General features: G+C 44.8%; 1 protein-coding gene across 3 annotated transcripts; it reads left to right on the forward strand.

Moving 5' to 3' along the window:
- The first annotated feature begins 1,100 nt into the window (after positions 1 to 1,100).
- tlx1 (T cell leukemia homeobox 1) lies at positions 1,101 to 17,718 on the forward strand. Of its 3 annotated transcripts, XR_007249567.1 has the most exons (4): positions 1,101 to 1,719; positions 4,282 to 4,519; positions 14,126 to 14,658; positions 17,361 to 17,718. XR_007249567.1 is itself a non-coding variant. In XM_048551206.2 (3 exons), exons 1-3 carry the CDS (start codon positions 1,263 to 1,265, stop codon positions 14,346 to 14,348), a joined length of 918 nt encoding a protein of 305 aa, XP_048407163.1. In that variant the 5' UTR covers positions 1,101 to 1,262; the 3' UTR covers positions 14,349 to 17,718. The 3 variants fall into 3 exon arrangements, 2 of the variants coding, with proteins under 2 accessions (XP_048407163.1, XP_048407164.1); XM_048551206.2 differs by having other exon boundaries at positions 14,126 to 17,718; XM_048551207.1 differs by lacking the exon at positions 14,126 to 14,658.
- The last annotated feature ends 213 nt before the right edge of the window (positions 17,719 to 17,931 follow it).

Raw genomic sequence — 17,931 nt, forward strand, 5'->3', positions numbered from 1 at the left:
CGTTGGTTTTAATACATTGAAACCTTACTTTCGTTACATTTCACCATTTAATTTAAACTCCACTTCGCCGAGCATCAAGTCGGGAAAGATCGAGTGTTAAAAGATTCGATCAAAATACAAAACATGTTCCCGGTTCCTGATGAAAGGGGGCGAACCCAACGTACCGTTTGTTTAAATGTGGAATCGTTCACTTTTACAATGTTTCGATTTTTGTTCAATGCCTAGAAGTTTCTAACAATCTGTATTTTAAGTTGAAAATTGTGATGAAACACTTTGAACTGTGGCGAGATTTAACGTAGAATGATAAATGATCTTTTACGAATTTATATTGGAGATTTTGTCGTCATTTTCCTGATCGATTGGATTATTTTTAAGTGTTTTGCTTGCGTTTTGTGGAGTGTTCCATGAGTTTATTCCCGTGGTCAGGCCAGAGGTAGATCCAATCCCACTCTGTATCCAGTTCGCCATTGTGTAGCCGTTTACAAATTCACTAAACTGAGTACTTTCAAATCTGTAACACGTTCACTCTGTCGCTACACAGAGGCGCTTGGACGCCCACGTACATTGTACAATCGGATGGATTTAAAAACCATTTTTCCTCGGTTTATTACAGTTTGTTTACACGAGAGAAAAAAAATTAAGCGAGAAAAGCAACTTCGGATTTTAACTGATGGTTAGATTTCTGGAAGAGATTGAGGGCGGGGGCGAGTTACAAATTGTGAATTGTGGAAGCGTGTTTTTTTCTGGCGGACTTTCCCCTCTGAGAATATGGTAATATTTAACCCACTTCTTGTGTATTGAGAAGGAGCTCGTGATGATATTCCAATCAATAAGTTGAGAATTCCAAAAGCTTTTTCTTCGCATGAATTTGTGACTTGACTTTATTAGGATAGGACATCTCTTCGCTGTCCTGATAACTCCCCCTCCCCTCCAAATCCCACCCCGCCCCCCCCCAGCCCCCTGCCTTTTTTAGTGTCACTCAGGTCCCAGCCAATAAAGAGCAGGCCCTCCCTCCAATGCACGATGCATACTGTCTGGGAATTGTTGCTGCGTAATGATTGATGCTTTGGTCTTCAGTCTCATTCGGAAAATCTTGTGCAAATTACAACAGCCAGGCCTCGGCTGCAGGGGAAGGAGCCTAAGAATCCAAGGGGTTTTTTTTGTATTATTATTCCTGGAGATTAGGGAGGGGAATCTCGATTTGTGAGTTGGAAATACCGGGCAATTTATTGTTTCCCACCCTCACACCCCCAGACCACAAAATGGAGCATATAGGGGGGCAAGTTGCACACCCCCAACACGAGCCTATCAGTTTCGGAATAGACCAGATTTTGAACAATCCGGATCAAGGAAGCTGCATGATCCCGAATTCCCGGCTGCAGGATATGGACTATGGCCTGGGCTGTATGGTGAGTGGGAATTACAGCAACATGAATTACACCGTGAACTACAACAGCAACGGCAGCGGGGGCGGCTACAATAACGCATGTAGCCTGGCGCCACTGGCGGGCCCTTACGGTGTTAACCTGGGCATGAACAGCAGCAGTTTGAACCCGGCAGGAGTCATCAGGGTACCGGCCCATCGGCCCGTCAGCACAGGGGTGCACCAACCTCTGTCCACTGGAGTGACGACCGCTCCCAGCTCCAACAACAACCTGACAAACCTGACATTCCCCTGGATGGAAAGTAACAGAAGATATACCAAGGATAGATTCACAGGTAAAGGGGAGGGAGAGAAGTGTTGGTAGCTAAACCCGAGCTAAAGCCAGCCTCTTAAATCTTTCCCTTCGTTTCCGTAATTCTCCTGTAACTCAAAATGCTTTGGAAACCAGCGGGAACCGTTTCATGTCTTGTCCGTGAATATAAACCGGACCAGATCATGTCTCTTTAACCTCACAACGTATTCACCACTTTAGGTCTAATTATGTGCTAGTCACAGCAGATTTTGCCTACTTAGAAACATCTTTCCGACATTGAAGTGATTTCCAGAAGTCTGTAACTGACCTCTTTCGTTCCTGATTTATGAAGAAACAGTTGATCTGCCATTCTAAACAACCTACTTTGAAAAGAAAATCTAACGAGAATTGAATGTAAACTGCAGAAGGCGTGTGTCGGCCGGATCCTCGCTTAACCGACTGGAGAATGTTCCTTTTTCTCGCCGCCCTCTCGGTGCTTTCAAAAGCCTGAATTAAACAGCTCGGTTCTAAATGATCCCCACTCAGCCACCGCGATATCTTTTTTTCCCCCTAAACGATGAATCGATTTAAACCGAAACGAATATGTTCTCTAACGCTGTTTAATCTCAGCATTCCCAACATTTGTTGAAGCCGTCCCTGCGTACCTCTGATGCCTGAAATTTACAAAACAAACACACAAAGGAATTTCTCTCCATAACTAAAAAAGATTGAGGCTGAATTAATAATTACATTATCATTTTAAAAATAACTAGCGTTTATTTACAAATTGTGAGGTAGGAGCTTGGATCGGATTAACCTCAAATATATGGATGTGCATTATTTGTCGTTTTAATATCAGGTCATTTAATAATATCATCAAATTCATCCACATTTTAATTTCCAACAGCGATTATAACACTGGCTCCCGGCGATTTTTTGAGATAATTTAAATAATCCAACTGTTGGCTATTTTAAAAAAGAAGCACGTTTTAAATTTACAGTTCTGGATAAGAATGAAAGGATATCTTTTAAGATTTGGTTAATTTTTGTCACAGTCCGTTTTGTTTTTAAAACATACAGTAGTGAAATCGGGGGCCATTTGAATTTGGGACAAGTCCTAATTTCGCAGCAAATGGGCTGTTAAACTGGCTTAGCTTCTTCTGAAAACTTCGTTTAAATCCAAGCATTCTGTCGGCTTCTTTCGGCGAGGAAAGTAAAATTCTTTTCTGGAAGCTTTAACCTTCCTAATTCTGTTCTTCTCAAAGATTCCGAATTTTCGGGCAGCCTCGCCGATTCTGCTTGAGGCTTCGAGTTAGCCCCACTTTCCCCAGTCTCCAGCCGAATTTCGGACGTCCCCTCATAAACCCCCACCCTCCCCCCAACCCGACAGCAAAAAAATAGCTGACCAACAAATCACTTCCAGTGGATAGTTTGCAGCCTGGATTTAGATTAAATGAAATGTATCTCCACTTTCCTGGGCAGCACACCCAGGGACAGCATAGGTTTTATTACACAGACACTTACAGGATTAAACTCTCCGCTTCCTATCGGATTCGCCAACACTTAATCAACTCGCCTTTTTTTTCTTTCTCTCTTTTATCGAATTCTTCTTCCAATTTTCTATTCTTTCGGTCTCATTAATCCCTCCGGTCAGTTTCCTTGTCTATTTTCGATATTTTCTCTGTCTCTTCCACACTCTAACTCTCCTGCACACATACACTGCCCCCACCACCACCTCCTCACTTATCTCTGTTACACTATCTCTATCAGTATCCCCTAGATTTTTCCCCATCTTTGTCTGCCCCAGCCGCCTCACTATTTCTAGCTTTCAACATTTCCTCAACAAATATTTCATGCAAATAGGCGCCGGATTCAGTCAACTCGAGCCTTGCAAACCCCAAATAACGCCAACAATTGTATGCACCGCCATCATGTTGAGGCAGGAATTAGCACTAACCCTGAGAACTTTACACTGTGGATTTATGAGTGCAGGCAGGCTGGGGACTGGGTGCTTGTCCCCGGTTCAGCGTACTCGTTGTAAAAACCAAATTCGCAGGTGTCCGTGGAGAGTGTATTTTTGCAACAACAAAACAAAAAGAACTGAAAGAGCTGGAGAAATTCCTCAGCGACTGTGGAGAGCGAAAGCAGAGTTACCGTTTTGAGTCCAGTGACCCTTCAGAACTGAAATTGCTCGAAACGGGTTTCTTTTTTCAGACGCTGCGAGGCCTGCTGAGTTTCTGCGGTATTTTCAGTTTTTGTTGCAGATTTCCACCACCCGCGTTTCCTTGTTTGAATTTATAGTGTTGTATGTGGATTTTTAAGTGGATATTAGCGTATGTTGATCTCTGTAAATGCACTCTCTGGCCAACTCCACGGTTGAGTGCGAGTGTTTGTGTGTGTGTCTGTGAGAGAGAGAGTGTGATAGACAGTGTGTCTGTATGTGTGAGAGTGTGCACGTGTTTGTGTATGTGTGAGAGAGAGCGTGTTTGTGCGTGAGTGTGTGTGTGTGTGAGAGAGAGAGAGACAGCAATACACCCCACCCTGTCTCATTCCTCCCTGGAATTGTTTAATCACTAATTCTGCCCACACCCGCTTGTGTTTGCAGTGGCCCTGTCGCCTTTCACGGTTACCCGCCGGATAGGGCATCCTTATCAAAACAGAACTCCGCCGAAAAAGAAGAAACCTCGCACCTCCTTCACCCGGCTACAGATCTGCGAATTGGAGAAGCGGTTTCACCGCCAGAAATACCTTGCCTCGGCCGAGAGAGCAGCGCTGGCCAAAGCTTTGAAAATGACAGACGCTCAGGTCAAAACGTGGTTCCAGAACCGGCGGACCAAGTGGAGGTAAGTGGGGAGTGAGGGTGAGGTTAGGCGGCGTTCCCTTTCCTTATGCTCTACCCCCATACCCGTCCCCATGTACCCCAACCCCCACGCTCTGCCCCTCTCCCAGCTCGCCCCTCGCCATCCCTGTTCAAGGAGACACGTCAATGACTTTCGGAAGGGCAATGTATGACTGTTCTGACTGACTTTAACGCAGGTAAGTGTGAGATGGCCAGTTGAATGGATTGGAAAATAATGAGTCTGAATGGAACAGGCTCGGGACACGTAGATACACAACTCACGAAAAATAGTATAGAAAATAACTCGGTTATTGGATTCGCTGCACGCGGTCGAGAATCGAACAACAGGAAGATACAGTAACTGGGAGCAAACGTTGTTTAAACCGCTCTAACCCTCTTTCTGAACTAACTGCTTTCCACATTATAACACACAGTCAGTACACAAAATCTTCACAATGATGATGCAAACATAAAACCGAGCGAAATATCGTTTCTTGATGTAAAAATTAAATCCAGCAAACTTCGCTAGAGAATGTATTCTGCAACTGAAGGGAGCAGACTGAAGGCAGGCAGTTGGTCGCACGCTGAAATTAGGGATGGTGCCTCCGTTTGTGGTAAAGACAAACTCTCAGGGCCATGGGTGTAAGATTGTCAGCAGTTTATCATTGCACAGACAGCGGCTGCGGCGAAATGTGGGGAGAGCTTGGGAAGGCGAACTCGATAAATATTCAGGGATAGCTGAAGCTCCGCAGAGTCGGTTGCTCTGGGAACTTGTTGTGCTTCTCTCTCTCCCTAAAACCCAGCCATTTCCCCGGACCTGCAATGTTCAACTCCATCTCCCGGCACTGAATCTGCCCTCTGCCTTCTTATAGCCACCGGAATTCTCCTTTACATCAGAATTACTTTCCCCAACATTTTTTTTATTTAATGGGATGCGAATGAAAGGGGAGAGATTGTGCCGAAAAATTTCCACGCTTTCCCGCTCCTGGGGAAAAAAAAATCTTGTGGAAAAATTAAAAGTTATCAAGGTGCAGTTATTTTCAGCTGATCACACAGTGTGAAAGTGCTGAGCCGTCACGGCTACACCCCAACAACGAACTTCAGTCATCAAGGTCCAAGTGAAAAGTGGTTGAAGGATTTCTGACTTTGCAGGAGAAAGTCAGGGTGAGAGACCCCGGCCCAGAGGACAGCAGAGTCCTGACCGGGAGAGAAGAGGCTTCAAGCCCCGGGCCCCGGACATCCGCATCGTTTCAATGAGAAATTTCAATATTTTGCCTGTTCCAGCGGCTCCCTGCAATCCAGCCGTCCTGAGTTGCTGCTTGGCCTGCTGTGTTCATCCAGCTTCACACTTTGTTATATCGCAAATTCACGGCAGATTTCTGCAAACACCAACAGCGGCAGGGCGCAGGAACAACAGAGAGAGTGTGGGCCGAATAACGGAGAGGAGCTAAACCCAGAACTGATGGAATGAGAGGATGGTGAGGAGGAGGCGGCTGAGAGAGAGGAGGGATGAGGAGCTAGTACTCTGAAATTTAGCAGGATGAGATCATTCTGCTTTGATTTTCGATATTTCTGGAGTTTTAAAACGTTATAAAAGTTTCCAAAATTATTTCATCCTATCGCAAGGTTTTTTTTAAAAAACTGTTATCTTCTCCCTCGTTCTCTTCTCAATTATCATTTCACCCGCCCCCTCAATTCCTCCTCAGTCTCCCTCCCTCAGTCTCCTCTCCGTCACTCCACGTATCCTCCTCATACACCTTACCTCCATCTCCTCTCACTCCGTGCCTTTCGGCTTCATTTCCTCACTGTTTTACCATTGCCCGCTCTGATGCTGGAAGTAACTACGACAATCAGACAGAACCAGCCTCTCCGCGCGGTTCCTGCCTGATTCCTGCTTCTCTCTAACTCTCACAGTGAATTCCACAATCTCGCTACTCTCCGATAAAAGCTTTGCCCAGGAGTCCTGGGTGGGTTATCGGTGACGTTCTTCTCTTTTTGGCCCCTAGTTCTGATCTTCCCTACAATTAGCAACTTTTCCCCACATCACATTTCAGAATCTTCAAAACCTCTGTATCAAGTCACCCCTGAATTTTCCCCTTTCTAGGGGAGAGTATTCCAGCCTGCTCATTATTGCCTGATAAGCAAAAGATCCCAATCTATTAAATATTTTTCGTTCTTTTTCCAGTGCCTTTATATCCATTTGATAATAGACCAGAGCTGTTCACCGTGCTGGGTGTGGTCTTAACCAAGTTTCATGTGAGTTTAAAAACCGAAAGAACTGCGGATGCTGTAAATCAGAAATTGCTGGAAAAGACTCAGCAGTATGTGTGGAGAGAAATCAGAGTTAACGTTTCTGGTCCGGTGACCCTTCCCCAGAACGCTGAGTCTGAGAATGGGTCACTCGACCCGAAACGTTAACTCTGATTTCTCTCTGCAGATGCTGCCAGACCTGCTGAGCATTTTTTCCAGTAATTTCTATTAATACGAGTTTAATGTGACTTCCCCTGTTTTTCAGCTGTCTCCATGAAAGTGGAGCCGGGCACTGTATGGGTTTATAACCTCTGTCACTACGTGTTGCGTTGTGTATCTGTACCTCCAGACCACTCTGTTCCTCTACCCCATTCAAAGTCATAGAGTCATACATTACAGAAACAGACCTTTCGGTCCAGCCAGTCCAGGCCGAACATAATCCCAAACTAAACTAGCTCCACCTGCCTGCGTTTGGCCCATATCCCTCCAAACCTTTCCTATTCTTGTTCTTACGCAAATGGCTTTTAAACGTTGTAAGTGTACCGTCATCCACCTGGAAGTTCACTCCACACGTGAACCATGTCTTCTTTTTTAATCTCTCTCCCCCCACTTTAACAACGTGTCCCATCCTAGAGGAAAGACAACTACCATTAACCCTGGACAACAGTCTGGAGCTGGATGAACACAGCAGGCCCAGCAGCATCTCAGGAGCACAAAAGCTGACGTTTCCGGCCTAGACCCTTCATCAGAGAGCTCCTGAGATGCTGCTGGGCCTGCTGCGTTCATCCAGCTCCACACTTTGTTATCTTGGATTCTCCAGCATCTGCAGTTCCCATTATCTCTGATCACCATTAACCCTGTCTGTACCTCTCGTTATTTTATAAACTTCTATCAGGTCAGATGCTTATTTTGAAACAATATCTCATCACCTTCCTGCCAAATTATACTGGCTCACACATTGAGACCAATTTGTCAGTGACATGACCTTTGTGCAACTTTGTCCACGACTTTCTGTAGGTTGTCCGAGACCCCGATAAAAAAACACAATTTAGTGCTGTTTAATTCAGTGTTGACCCTTTACCTGGTGAGTGTTCCGCTGGAAACAAGACCCCCAGCTCGAGGTTAGTTCCTCCATCCGGCCTTGGAATGATTTATTCATGCGTTTACTGCGGGACAGATTCGGTATTCTCTCTCAGGTCCCTACTGTCAAGAGGGGTGCCCTGCAGTAAGCTATTTATTGCCAATTGACTTTGATCTGTCTCATCCTGGAAATGAAAATTATCCTTCGGTGAGGTGTTTGCCTGTTCCCCTGGTTTCACTCCGTGTTCTCTCTCCCTCTATTTTCACTTTCCCCACTCCGCCTCTCTAATTGTTTTAAATGTCTCTCACTGTCGCCGTTGCAATCTCTTTCGCCCCACTCCTGCACCCGCATCGCTCTCTCTTTCTCCTGCTACACCCCAATACCCGCCAACCTGTACGAGTTCACCAATTTTTAAGCAGCATTCGGGATTTAGTAGGATCCTGGAGACGGGAATTATATTCCTCTCCCGGGAAGGGTCAATTCCGAAGACCCGTTCACTTTCAGTTTCATCTCAGGCGCTGCCAGGATGTGATTCCCGGCAAATTCTCGCGAAAAAAAAACACATGAACAAATCTGACGGAATTTTCTTTCCTTGCTCTCTTTCTCGTTTCCCTCATTCTCTCTCTGCATTTCTCTGCCTAGCTCCTCCGTCTCTCCGACCCCCCCCCCCCCCCACTCTCTCTCTCTCTCTCTGTCTGATTCTCACTCACTCGCCACTCTGACACGCTCGGTTTCTATTTTTTGCCCCGCGTCAACAGGCGTGACTGAGTGTGAAGGAATAACTGTCCCGGTTGCATCGAAATAAAACAGGAAAATCCTTCAATAACACCAATCCACACCCACTACCCCTGCCCTGGTCCTCGCTGGGCTTCCCCGGAATTAGACCCAGAGGCAGGAGGACACTCTATCCTCTCTGTGGTTTACCTCCGCCGCATGGACTGGATGCGTTCAGCGAGGCAGCTCACTATCGCCTTCTCGGGGGCGACTGGGACTCGTCTATAAATGCTGGCCCACCCAGCTACACTCACATCCGGTAAACAAACAAAATACTTTGAAGTCGAGAACAGTCACTCTCACCTCTCCTCTGCAGTGCAGTTCTTCTGTCCACGTTTGCACTCAGGCTGTAATGAGGTCAGGAACTGGGTTGCCCTGGTGGAACCCAGAGCTGGCATCAGTGAGTATAACTGTTTGATAGCATGTTTTGTTACTCTCCCGATGATCAAGAGTAGATTGATGGTTTGGTTTTGTCCTGCTTTTTGTGCAGAGGACATAACTGGGCAATTGTTGTACAGATGCCAGTGTTGAGGCTGTACTGGAACAGTTTGGCTAAGCATGCAGCTAATTCTTGAGCAGACATCTTCGGCACCCAATGGGTTCTCCAGTATATTGGAATGTTACTGGAGCCCTTACCTTTGCTGTATTCAGTGCCTTCAGCTAATGCATTTTATCACAATAAAGCTTTGATATTTAATAATCTGCACTCAAGACTGTTAAGCATGAATTGGAGATAACCCTGTGAAATGGGTGTAAGGGAAATAGGGGACAGAGAGTGAGAGTGAAGGACATGTACTCTGATTCCTGGACGTGACCATTGATGTTTGCCAGGGAACTCTTGTGAACTCTCAGCTTTTCATTGTATTTATTAATGACTTGGATGAAGGAATAGAAAGTAGAATTTCCAAACTTGCAGATGGCATTAAGTTAGGAGTGACAGTATGCTGTGAATACAGGGCCAGCAGTTTGCAAAGTAACAGAGACAAATGAAATGAAACTCCAATATTGCAGAATATCAGGTCAGTGATTTTGAATTGGGAGAAACAAAGAATGGGATATTTCATAAATAGCAATAAAATAGAAACTGTAGAGGAGCAAGAAAATTGGGGTGTTTATGTAGGCATTCAAAACAGGTGAGCTGCTAGAGAAAGTAATATATCCCAGTGTATATACAAATCTCTGTGTGAGGATTTGTGTGTGTGTGTGTGTGTGTGTGTGTGTGTGTGCATGTCTGGGTCTATGTATCTTTGAGGGGAGGTGTGCCTATGAGAGGGGTATGGGTGTCTGCAAGGGTGCTTGTGTGGCTCAATGAGAGTATGTGTGTGTGTATGTGTGTGTGTGTGTGTGTCTGTGAGGTCTCTGTCAACATAAATGTGTGTATGTATATGAGGGTTACTGTTCCTTTGCATGTTGATAAGACTTTGCTCTGTGGTTGTAGATGTCTCTCTCCCTACATGTGAAATACTCTGTCTCTGTTTGTGAGGGTTCTATGTATGCAGGACTCTCTACTTACGTGTAAGGGTCTCTAGCCCTCTCATCCTGCACCTCTGTCTCTGTATGAAGCTCTTCCTGAATACTTTTCCAATGTAACCTTACGGTGGATCCAGTAATTCTAAAAGTCCTTGGATAGGATCAAACTCTCAATCACATTAATAATGTAATAGCTTGTGTCTGAGATAGTGAATTAAATTTTTTGTAAATATTAGTTCAATAAACAAGAACGAAAATGATAGTGAAGAAAATAAAGAATTGGTATCATCCAGTTGTTCCTGTCTCCTCTATATTGGCCAAACAACTGGTAACTTGAAATTAATTTTGCTGGAAGCCACCATTCTGTTCTCACTCACTGACCTTGACTTCAGGTACCTTGACTGTTCCAGTAAAACTAATGCAAAGTAATAGGATATCATCCCGTCTGTCCACTCAATGTTTTACAAGAAGTTCACCAGGAAACCTTTTCACACAGGAACAGGAAGCAGATTCAATAAGACTTTCAAGAAGTAAATATCTGAAGAGAAGTGATTTCAGGGGTAACAGGGAGAAAGACAGAGAATATGACTAACTCGATTGTTCTTGACTATTGCTGAGAAAAGATACATTTTCTGGAAGATTTCTGTCCTCAACTTATCAGGACAGTTTGCAAGAATACCCATTCAAGGGGAACCGTCCAACATTTACACTGCATGAGAGGAGAGTGCTGATTGATTGGCCAGTGGACTCAGTTAGAGGTGTGGCTATGGAGATTGCACCAATTAATGTTGATTGACAGCCAGGCTTTGTTGACATTCTTTGGGTACCTCTTCAAAGATGAACCAAATGGCCTCTCTTCATATTGTATCATCCCATCATTCTATTGCACTTCTAACTTTAGAGCTGACCCAGCTCTCTCACTGTCTCTTGATTCGTCAGTGCTGGTGACAGGTGCTCAGCATTTCCAAGACAGATGAAAGGGACTGTTTAGGATGTTCCTATCACCTTGATCTCAGACCTGCTGTCCATGAATGTCTTAATTTCCACTGCAACCTTCTCAAATTTACTGTTTTTGGACTTCCGTTTCCACACTTCGGTCCACACACTTGTGTGTGTCTTTTGTTGCTGTCCTCACTGAGCAACTTCCATCCACCAAGACCTCACATTTAAAATTGTCATCTCTGTTTTGCAGTCCTCCAATGGCCTCATCCCGTCCTATGTCTGTCATCACTTTCAGTCCTATAATCCTCTGGGATCTCTGTGCTGTTCTAAGTGTAGCCTCTTGAAAATCCCTAAGTGTAATTAATGCAGCACTATTGGTTGTTCCTCCATCTGCCTAGACCTCAAACTCTGGAATTGCCTCCCTAAATCCCTCCTTCCTCCCCATTTTCCATTGCTGCTTAAGATTCAATTATTTGACCACCTATTGATTACCTGACCCAAAGCCTTTTTATATGGCTTAGTATATTTTGTTCCATCACCCTATTTAAGAATCTTGGGATGTTTTTCATGCCGTAAACACAGGTTATTTTTGTCCTAGACCAGAAAACCATTGACCATAAGAAACAGGGATAGGAGTGGGCCATTCTGCCCCTCAAATCTGCTCTACCATTCAATCGAATCATGGCTGATCAGACATTCCTGATGTCCACTTTTCTGCCCTTTCCCCATAACCCTCAATTTCCTGACTGATCAAGAATCCATTTATCTCAGCCTTAAATACACGCAAGGACTATGTCCCTGTAATTCTCAGTGGCAAAGAGTTCCAAAGACTCGCAACCCTGTGAGGCAAGAAATTCCTCCTCAACTCAGTCTTATATTGGTGTCCCTTTATTCTGAGAGCATGCTCTTTGAGACCCTAGGACTAAACAGCATGCTCTCATGGAAGAGCCTAGAACTAAAGAGCATGCTCTCAGAATACCCTGACAAGCACACTTAAGAATCCTATATATTTTAATGAGATCACCTCGCTAGATATTCTCTCTGTGCCAGGGATCACCCCGGTGAACCGTCTCTGAACTGCCTCCAATAAAATGATATCTTTCCTTAAATAAATGAACCAAAACTGCTCATATTACTCCAGATGTGGTCGCACCAGCACCTTGTATGGTTACAGTAAGACTTCCCTACTATTACACTCCAACGCCCTTGAAATAAGAGCCAACATTCCATTTGCCTTCTTGCTGCACCTGTGGGCTAAATTTCTGTGTTGTATGCAGAAGAACCCCCAGGTCATTTGTGTTGCAGCTTTCTGCAGTTTTTCATCATTTAAATAATATTCTGTTCTTTTGTTCTCCCTTCCAAAATTAACAACTTCACGTTTTTCCACATTATACTCATTTACCAACTTTTTGCCCACTTACTTAACCGATCAAAAACCTACGTGCAATCCATTTGTATCCCACTGTCAACCCACCTTTCCACCTATGTTTGTGTCATCTGCAAATTTGGCTACAGTACATTAATTTCCATCCTCCAAGTCATTAACATATCTTGTAACCAGTTGTGGTCCCGTACTGATCCCTGTGGAACCTCATTGGTCATCAGCCTGAAAAAGAACCTCTTATCCCACACACAGTTTCGTGCCCATAGGCCAATTCTCAATCCATGTCAATGCACTACCTCCAATACTTGGACTCTTATCTTATAGCTTAACTTTTTGTGAGGTCCCTTCCGGAAGTTCAAATATAAGCCATCTACCAGTTCCCACCTATCCACTCTGCTTGAGACTTCCTTGAAAAAAAAACTCTTAACACATGCAATTTCCCTTTCATGAAGCCACACTGACTCTGCTAGATGCGATAATGATTTTCCATTTTGCCTGCCTGTATGATACCTGTTGTTTAATCATCTCCAGCTCTTCTGTGCAGCTCCTCCCAAAGATTTGACGATTTATCCCCCTGCCCTGTTCCCCTTCACTCAGCCATGTTCCCTCTCCTTATTCACTCCTGCTCAATAATGGGAGCTGAGTACAGGTTCCAGGTTGGAAAGACTGCCAAAACTAATACCATCATGGGTTTTGTGCTCACTGTTTTGTTTCTGTATTCATTCATGTCGGACTGGGCTGAAGCTCAGTTCATGAACCGTTTCAATGTCAGAAATTGAGAATCCAATTGAGACTTATCACTGTGGTTTTCAAGAAACTGCTTGTGGGGTAGTGATGGTGGCTAAAGAACAATGGAAGATGTTTCAATCGGAACTTTCAAAGAGGGTTCACTAGGCTCATCCCAATAATGGGAGAGGGTGGCGGGAGAGGTAACTGCTATGAGAGGTTGAGTACATTGGGCCTGCGCTCATTGAAATATAGAAAAATGAGAAGCTACCTTATTGAAACATACGAGATTCTTAGGGAGTTTTTGGTGGAGTTGACAGGATAGATGTGGAGAGGTTGATTCCCCCTTGTGGGAGAGTCTAGGACCAGAGGACATAATCTCAGAATAAGGGGGTCACTCATCCAACAAAGGAACTTATTCCCTCAGAGGCTAGTGCATCTGTGGCATTCTTTACCACAGAGGGCTGTCAAGGCTGGTTCATTAAATATATTCAAAACTGAGACAGACTTTTAGTCACTGAGGGAATCAAGGGTTAAAGGGGAAAAGTCGGGAAAGTGGTGTTGAAGATTATCAGATCAACCATGATCTGATAGAATGATGGAGCAGACTCGATGGGCTGAATGGCCTATTTCTGCGCCTATCTCTTCTGGTCTTTAAAAGGGGAGAAGTGGAGAAATGATTGGATTTGGAGGAGGAAAAATCATTTTAAAAATCAAACTCAAACTTTCAGTCGCGGGTTGTATATGTCTGGAAGCACCTCAGTTTACATTTGGCAGGCGCTGAGGGTATAGGATGGGACAGGCGTTAGCTGGACCGTTCCTGCCGGGTAAAAGGTTTCCTGGTAAGGGGCTAGCCGTTTTGCGGGGTCCCGGTTTCCACACACTGACCACTTGAGATGCTGAGGGGAAGTGTGACTGACAGACTCTCTCTGTTTTTTTGTTTTGTTTGTCGTTCTGCCTGCTTCTGGCCTGCTCCGGACAAGGAGGCAAACAGCGGAGGAGAGAGAGGCGGAGCGCCAGCAAGCCAACCGGATCCTGATGCAACTGCAGCAAGAAGCTTTCCAGAAATCCCTGAACCAGCCCATTCAACCTGACCCCATCTGCCTGCACAACTCCTCGTTGTACGCCCTGCAGAACCTGCAGCCCTGGTCGGATGACACGGCTAAGATTACCTCGGTCACCTCCGTGGCTTCGGCCTGCGAGTAACAATTTGTAGACTCAGCAACTAACTGGGGCTTTTAGAAAGACAAGAGGACCCCGGGCTTGTCTTGTACCTGTAGCGGCACAGCGCGGCGCTAGGAGGTAGTGACTCTCCGGTCAAGCCGGACTGGATGCATATCCCGGAAGAGCCCAGTTGCCGGCTTCCCATCCTCTCTCCTCGCTCTCTGCCGCGACACTGGATTGGGATCCCGATTCCTGCCGGAGCAGATTAAAAAGCCAACTCGGCGGCTTGTGAATTCCACCTACACCTTACCCGCACCCCCCCGCTCGGCATCAGGCCAACGTGCCAAGGGAAGTGAGTGCTTCCAAACCAGGCCAGTACGGTAACACACACCGACACCTACAGAGACACCAAACAACAGGTTATATTCCAACAGGGACAGATACCTATAGCGACACAGACAGGGACAGAGACAGAGGGACAGATACCTACAGGGACAGAGACAGAGGGAAACATACCTATAGGGACACAGACAGGGACAGAGACAGAGGGACACATACCTACAGGGACACAGACAGGGACAGAGGGACACATACCTATAGGGACACAGACAGGGACAGAGACAGAGGGACACATACCTACAGGGACACAGACAGGGACAGAGGGACACATACCTATAGGGACACAGACAGGGACAGAGACAGAGGGACACATACCTACAGGGACACAGACAGGGACAGAGGGACACATACCTATAGGGACACAGACAGGGACAGAGACAGAGGGACACATACCTACAGGGACACAGACAGGGACAGAGGGACACATACCTATAGGGACACAGACAGGGACAGAGACAGAGGGACACATACCTATAGGGACACAGACAGGGACAGAGGGACACATACCTATAGGGACACAGACAGGGACGGAGACAGAGGGAGAGATACCTATAGGGACACAGGCAGGGACAGAGACAGAGGAACAGATACCTACAGGGACACAGACAGGGACAGAGGGACACATACCTATAGGGACACAGACAGGGACAGAGACAGAGACAGAGATACAGAGACACAAACAGAAGCATGGACAGCGATAATGGGATAGATACCGACAGAGACACAGAGTGAAACATGGAGAGAGAGAGTCGGGGGGCAGCTGGGGTCAGAAACCTATTGACAGATACCTACGGATGCACACACATGTGTGAAGGATCAATGCTTGGAGAACTGAACTGAGGTGAGAGACACCCCCACCCAGTGATGGTCCTCTGTCCCGGTTGTAAACCCCGATCCTACTCCCCGAACCCCCACCACCCGAAACAGCCTCAGTTCCCAGTCCGGATAACGGGCCTTGTGTGAGTCAATTGGAGAGGAGCTGTGAGCGGCATGGGGAATAAGAATTACTGCTGGTCATTTCCTAGTCCTAGCTGAACACCGTACAGGTCATTAACCTCACTGGGCGGGGGACTGGATGACCTGACAGTAGCAGTTCGTGAACCAGTTGGCTTTTTATGGCAATCCGACAGCACCACAGCTCTCTGAGACCGCCTTCCTATTTCTAAATTCGATTTCTTTTCAGATTCCCGCCGAATAACCGATACAGTGATCTAAGCAGGGCGTCGCTGTGCATTAGAATAATAGGCCACAAACAAAAATTGGGGGTGGAGAAGTAAATGTTCCAGATTTGATGAATGTGCACGGAGCAAATGGGTTCACATGGAATGACAATGTAGTCACGGAGCTGGTCAAGATGCCAGGCTTCAGAACCCGCTACCAAGCGGGCACTTCACAATTTCACACAACTCTTTTCAATTTGGCAAAATTCGCCCCGTTCTCACACTGGTGTGTTAGTGCACGGTGTTGGTCATCATGAGTTTTTTTTCTTAAATCAAGCTAATGTTTAGTCTTAAAGGGACGAGACTTATTGCCCTGTAAGAGATATAGTGAGTCCACTTTAAAAGACAAGTGAAAGACAGCTCCCTGTCGTCTATATATAGATATATATATATAAATATATAAAGTAACGGTAAAATTAGTGATCAAAGTATTTTGTTTTCTGAAGGTCAGTGTTAACATTTACAATTTCTGCCAGGAATCTTTGTTAGATAAACATTTGACAGTCAGAATGATTCCAGCACGCAGTCTCTTCCTTAACAATGGACCTGGCTTTCAAAATAAGTTATGCACTTATGATCAATATTTTCTGTAATCAACTTTCTACAATTCTTGTGTAAATTATGTCTAAAAAAAGGGAACAAAAGTTCTGCAGCACTAATGTCCTGTATTTGGAGAGTCTCTGATTTATTTTTCTATATACAAATCTCAGCCTCTGAGAGGAGAGGGGGTCATGGTGAAAGTGTCCCCATTTAAACAGCAAAGTACATTCATGAAAAGGGCCAGGTCCTAGAAGTCTGAAATGAAGACAGAAATTGGTGGAAATGCACAGAGGGTCAGTCAAGATGTGAAAGGAGCAAGATCTTGCATTTGTATAGCACCTTTCACAACTTCAGGACATTCTAAATTTCTTCATTGACCTTCTTAATTGCAGTCACTGTTGTAATTGTAGAAAACACATCAGCCAATCTTGGCACAACAAACACCCACAAACAGCAATATGATTATAACCAGATAAACTGCTGTTCTCTTGGTATTGTTTCAGTGATAAATGTTGACGAGGACTTCAGGGAGAAATCCTCTGTTGTTCACACTGAGCTTTAGAGTTAGAGTATGCTGAAACAGCTAACACTGCCTTAGAGGCATTAACTTGATGTCTCTCTCACTGTCAGTTGCAGTTGGACCTACAGTATTTCAACAACAGCTTACATTTAGATAGCAGCATTAGCATAATGAAACATCCCAAGGTGTTATTTTCAGTACTCTCTGTTTTTCTCTCTACCTGATTCAAAGCCAGTTCCATCATCCACCAGGATTTTATTTTGTGTTAATTTTGTCAGAGCAGCTTTGGTTTGTGTTGTTTGGGGTATCCAAGCACCACAGCTTGGCCAATCAGATCCTGGATGAGCCTTCAACTCAATTCCATTTGTATTTTAGATGGTACTTTCTGGATTATTTGAATTTCCTGGCTATGCTGATTTGGAGAGGATTATTCTTGGTGCCACTTTGATGAATATTGCTCTTCAACTGGAACACTGAGATTTGTTAGTGACAGCACCTAAGAGGTCTGGAGATTCATATGAACTTGGTTTTAAATGTTCTGCACAGTTCACAATCCATTCCTGAGTGGAAAAGACTCAGACATATATCCTATATACTTCATAGTCCATGTAACTGTTATTTTCGCAGATAGCACTTGACACAGTTACGACCAGCGTTCCTCCCCTCATCATGGAACCTTTTAAGTTTTATAAAGTTGTTTTTTTTTCGTCCAGTCTGTGAGCTTTTTAACTGTTTTTCATCAATCAATGTTTACATGATGTAAATAAAGCAGACATTTGTTTTTTGTGTGTGTATTGCCTTTTCCTGTTGAGTTCGAACTGGTGTCAACTTTAGTGATAGTTCCTCAGAGTCACTGAAATCACATATAATAATCTTCCTGTCAAAATCTCATTGCCAATTTCACCACATTTGTCTCAGTGCCATAACCTGAAATATTTCTAATGCT

This window comes from Stegostoma tigrinum, chromosome 20 (assembly GCF_030684315.1).
Source record: "Stegostoma tigrinum isolate sSteTig4 chromosome 20, sSteTig4.hap1, whole genome shotgun sequence".
Taxonomy (NCBI): Eukaryota; Metazoa; Chordata; class Chondrichthyes; order Orectolobiformes; family Stegostomatidae; genus Stegostoma; species Stegostoma tigrinum.

What these genes read in the sequence shown, in the direction of transcription:
- tlx1 (XM_048551206.2), top strand. Translation starts at nt 1,263, where the DNA reads ATGGAGCATATAGGGGGGCAAGTTGCACACCCCCAACACGAGCCTATC. An exon ending in TACCAAGGATAGATTCACAG is followed by an intron (nt 1,720 to 4,281) that starts GTAAAGGGGAGG and finishes TTGTGTTTGCAG; the next exon opens with TGGCCCTGTCGCCTTTCACG. An exon ending in AACCGGCGGACCAAGTGGAG is followed by an intron (nt 4,520 to 14,125) that starts GTAAGTGGGGAG and finishes GCTCCGGACAAG; the next exon opens with GAGGCAAACAGCGGAGGAGA.